Below are 4534 nucleotides of genomic sequence, written 5' to 3' on the forward strand. Positions count from 1 at the left end.
CTGCAGGGGGGGAACCGTGCAAGACCAGTTCCCTCTTTCCATACGTGGGATGATAGGGACTAGAAAAAGAAGGCGAAAGCCGGAAAAGGCACAAGGAAACAGCTTAGACAAAGGCTTTCACATAGGACAGGAGTCAGAATAGGGGTCCTCTGTGGGGGGCTTGGAACTGCTTCAAGTATGTAGAGCAACAGGCAGGTAAGGGACTGAAAGCTGACAGTCTTTGGAAACTTCAGGTCCCTGGAAAATGCACCCCTTCCTGCCACTTGCTGACCCATTAACTGCACAGGCATGGGGACAGTGGCCCACTTGGTTGGGGCTGCTGCCCTCGCTGCACATAATCACCAGGTCTCCTGAGCTCTTCTTACATGCCCTGCTCACATCAGCCGTGGATCCTAAAAGAAGCATACCTTGGATTCTATTCTCGGGAGCCCGGAGCGGGGGGTGGGGGGTGGGGGAGTGGAGGGCAATGGGATAGAGACACAAGCCTGACCTTGATGGCTTCCCTCATGGCCAGAACACCACTGACGTCCCTTTAGGATGACCAGAGCCAGGTGGAAGCTCATCTTTTCAGAGCTGTTGAACTGTGGATGGCACCTCTGGGCTAGAGAAGCCCTGGAGGACAACACAGCCAGGGAGGTGGGACAGGGGCTGGATCCTGACCGTGGGTAGAGGCGTGGGGTACCTGCGGGGAGCTGGCCACACCTTGTCTCTTCCCCACAGAGGAGGATTGCCAAAAGTATATTCTGAAGCAGCAGCAGGAGGCGTCTGAGAAGCCTTTACAGGTGGACTCTGTAGACAGCAGCATTCCTCGGACGAGAGATCCGGCGGGCATCACCATTTGCGATGACCCCCTGGGTAAGGGCCCAGTACTGCCCCCCTGGGCCATAGGACATTGTGGTGTTAAAAGCATGGATGTTGAAAGCAGATGGACTGTGGCACCTTGGGCAAGTCACTTAATCTCTCTGAGCTTCAGTTTCCTAAGAAATGGGAATAATAAAATCCTACCTCTGGTTTTGGTATGAGATTTTCGTGAAATGATGTGTCTATCTCATGGTCAACCTAGGGTTTGGCCTGGGGTGGTAAGAAGGTGCTCATCTTTCCGCTCCTGGGAAAGGCACTTTCTCTGAGTAGTGTCAGCAGGATTGTGTAGGGTCCAAGATCACGGTCGCTTAGGCTGGGGGCACCTGGGTGGGCTCCTCCCCAGCCTTCCTGTAGGGCTCTGACCATCACCTTTGTGCTCTGCACCCAGGGCAAATGCCTGAGTGTTTTGACGCCTTCATCTGCTACTGCCCCAGCGATATCCAGTTTGTACAGGAGATGATCCGGGAGCTGGAACAGACAAACCATCGGCTGAAGTTGTGTGTGTCTGACCGCGACGTCCTGCCTGGCACCTGTGTCTGGTCCATTGCCAGTGAACTCATTGAAAAGAGGTTGGCTAGGTGGCCAGGGGGCAAGTGGGTGGTTGTACAAAGCCCTGCCAGGGATCCCAATGCTGGGATCCTCCCAGTTGGACCCTGTCTAGCCTGGGCACAGTGGGCTCCTCCCAAGGCTGTCCCCTGGGGGTATGCTGAACTAGGTCACCACGGTGCCTATAGCCTGCCCACTCTCCCTTAGGTGCCGTCGGATGGTGGTGGTTGTCTCTGATGATTACTTGCAAAGCAAGGAATGTGACTTCCAGACTAAGTTTGCACTCAGCCTCTCTCCAGGTAAGCTCAGCCCTGCCTTTGCCACAGAGAAGTGGGCGGGGCCTCAAGATGCCAGCCTTCCCTCACCAAGGGCCACGGGTAGAGCATCAAGGAACTTGGGCAGGTCTCTACACATAAGTCTGCACGCACATGAGTGCCCTTTGTGTGGGTGAATATGTACCAGGGGTGCTTAGTTGGGAGAGGGATATTGTTAACCCCTGGATTGAGGATTGGTCCCACCCCACTGTGAGAGCCTGGTGCCAGCTCTGTACCCTTTGGCTTGCAGGTGCCCATCAGAAGCGACTGATCCCCATCAAGTACAAGTCAATGAAGAAAGAGTTCCCCAGCATCCTGCGGTTCATCACTATCTGCGACTACACCAACCCCTGCACCAAGTCCTGGTTCTGGACTCGCCTCGCCAAGGCCCTGTCCCTGCCCTGAACTGCCCTGAGTCCCTGGGTGTGTGTGCATCTATCTGCCTGTACATGTACTTCTACCCCTGCCTCCACCTGCAGTTGTACGGGGAATCTGTGCTCCACTGGCCTCTTGATTCCTGGACATGCCAACTCCACAGACACAGCTGCAGCCATTGTACATATCTGGACATCACATCTCATGTCCTGCATAGAACATGTGGCTGCAAGTGGCACGCGCACTTGCTGTGGCACGCGCACTTGCTGTTATCAGCCAGGACAGTAAAAACCAGAGCCAGCTGGGACTAAGAGGTAGACCAGAAGAGCCAACTCTGACCCATCCACACATCTTAGGCCTCAGTTTCTCCACCTGAGAACTAAGTAGGGTGAGGAGAACAGGCAGTAGCTGTGTTCGAATGATTGTGGGAAACGGTGAAGCACTGTTCTGAGTCTCCTGGGGACAGGAGACAAATCTTGGCTGAGAGAGAGCTAGCTGCCTGGGCAACGTGCTGGCCACTGCTGGGACCATGGCACTGCTGGGGCAGCTGCTTCCACAATGGTGCCTTACGGATGCTTTGGGGCCCTGTTGCCCCACCTCACATCCCACTTCCTCCTGCCCCGGGGACAAATGGGGAAGCAGCCTGGCCTAGCATAGGGAGGTCCTACATTGAGCCTGATTCCCCAAGGGTCCACCTCTCATCTGCCTCTTAGACTCCTCCCAGCCTCTGCACACCTTCCCTGTGATAAGTCCCCAAGAGACTGGCCTGAGCGTCTGGGGCTGCTTTTCACTTCCACCTATTGAGTGCCTGTGGTCCTGCTCTCAGCTCTGCCCTGCATGAGATGGGATCCCGTCTTCTGGCATCTCCATCAAGTTTGGGTTGTGGAGCTAGGTCACCATGGTGGTGTAAGCAGGAAGCCTTCCTCCCTGGGCCACCCACAGAGAACTTTCCCACCAATCTTCTGTACTTAATTGCCTTACAAAGTTGTTTGCTGGGACTAGTTTACAAACAGTGACCACACAAGAGCCTCTTGCCCCAAAGCTTGTAGGCACATGGACACATACAAGCTCACACACAGAGACACATATATACATGCACAGGCACCCTCATGCACACACATACAGGCATCTTCATGCACACACTTCCCTGGATACAGCTGCCAGGAACGGCTGGGTGGGACAGTCCCACCACAGAGGGGGCCTAACCCTGGACTAAGATGGGACAATCTTGTATTCTTTTTGTTTCCCTCTTCATTGGAACCAGACTCTGGAAAGGACTCATTATGCCAGCATTTACGCCTTCAGTGAAGCACAGAGCGAGGAAAGAGCTCACAGAGCAAGTTAGCTGTGACAGCTGTTTTTCCCTCCTTGGGGGATTTGTACGTTGGTTTCCCTTAAGCTCTCCTTCAAGGAGAAAATGTCATGGTCTCAGGTCTCTGTGCCAGGATAGGACCCAGGACCCTAAATCTAATAGCAAATGTATGCCTTCTCTGCTCCACTTCCAGCAAGGGCTGGGGCAAACCAAGTACTTTCCCTCAGGGTCTCAAGAGGAACTGGAGGCCCCTCTCTGCATGATCTTGATGAAGCACTTAGCTACTAGGTACCTATCCCCACTTTGATACTGGGAAGTATTTTAAAACTCTTTCAAGGAAGTATCTTTCAGGGACTTCCCTGGCAGTCAGTGGTTGAGACTTCGCCTTCCAGTGCGGGGGGTGTGGGTTCAATCCCTGGTCGGGGAGCTAAGATCCCACGTGCCTCAGGGCCAAAAAATCAAAACATGAAACAGAAGCAATATTGTAACAAACTCAATAAAGACCAAAAAAAAAATAACTTAAAAAAAAAAGTATCTTTCACACCTGTTTGTATTCATTGTGAGAATTTCAAGGAGAGCTAAGAAATGCCTCAGTCTGTAATTTCCTCTTCTGTATCCTAGGTTTATAATAAAGAGTTCTCTGCTTTGGGAGTAGCAGGTTTCATTTGTGTCTGGAAGGAGTTTGGAAGCAGTAACTTGGGATAACGCTCTCCTGGGTACATGAAACTGGGCCCTGGGGTAGGTTCCAGTGGGTTTGCCAGGAACTTCCTTAAGGCTGGTCCTCCTCCTCCCAGGGTCCAAGCCTCACCAGGGCTGCAGGCAGAACTGTAAACAGCAGCTCAGCTACCGACACTGGGGACTCTGCTTGCCTCTGCCAAGCTTGGTCTTCTGGGGATTGTGCCACACTCCTGGATCCTGGGCCGGCCAGCGGGAGGGGCTGCTCTCCTAGGCTCCAAGGAGAGTCTGGAGAGTCCCCACTCCAGATCACAGATCTCCGGAGAACGCTGTTGTTACCAGTAATGGCCATCCTTGGGCATATCTGTGTTAATCCTGAAAGGATCGATCTATTTTTAAATAGAATGCACGACTTTTTCACTGTTCACTTGAGAAAAACTAGAAAATATGA

The 4534-nt window shown here is 52.9% G+C and overlaps 1 protein-coding gene across 1 annotated transcript in view; it reads left to right on the forward strand.

The window, feature by feature from the left end:
• Positions 1–4059, forward strand: part of MYD88 (MYD88 innate immune signal transduction adaptor) — a 4378-nt gene extending 319 nt beyond the window's left edge. The window contains exons 2-4 of the mRNA XM_024756699.1: positions 689–855; positions 1615–1706; positions 1972–4059. Coding sequence (XP_024612467.1) covers positions 689–855; positions 1615–1706; positions 1972–1992 — 280 coding nt within the window. The 3' untranslated portion in view covers positions 1993–4059. The remainder of the gene's footprint in view (positions 1–688; positions 856–1614; positions 1707–1971) is intronic.
• Positions 4060–4534: the final 475 nt, after the last annotated feature.

This window comes from Neophocaena asiaeorientalis, unplaced genomic scaffold (genome assembly GCF_003031525.2).
Source record: "Neophocaena asiaeorientalis asiaeorientalis breed wild unplaced genomic scaffold, Neophocaena_asiaeorientalis_V1.1 scaffold265, whole genome shotgun sequence".
NCBI lineage: Eukaryota > Metazoa > Chordata > Mammalia > Artiodactyla > Phocoenidae > Neophocaena > Neophocaena asiaeorientalis.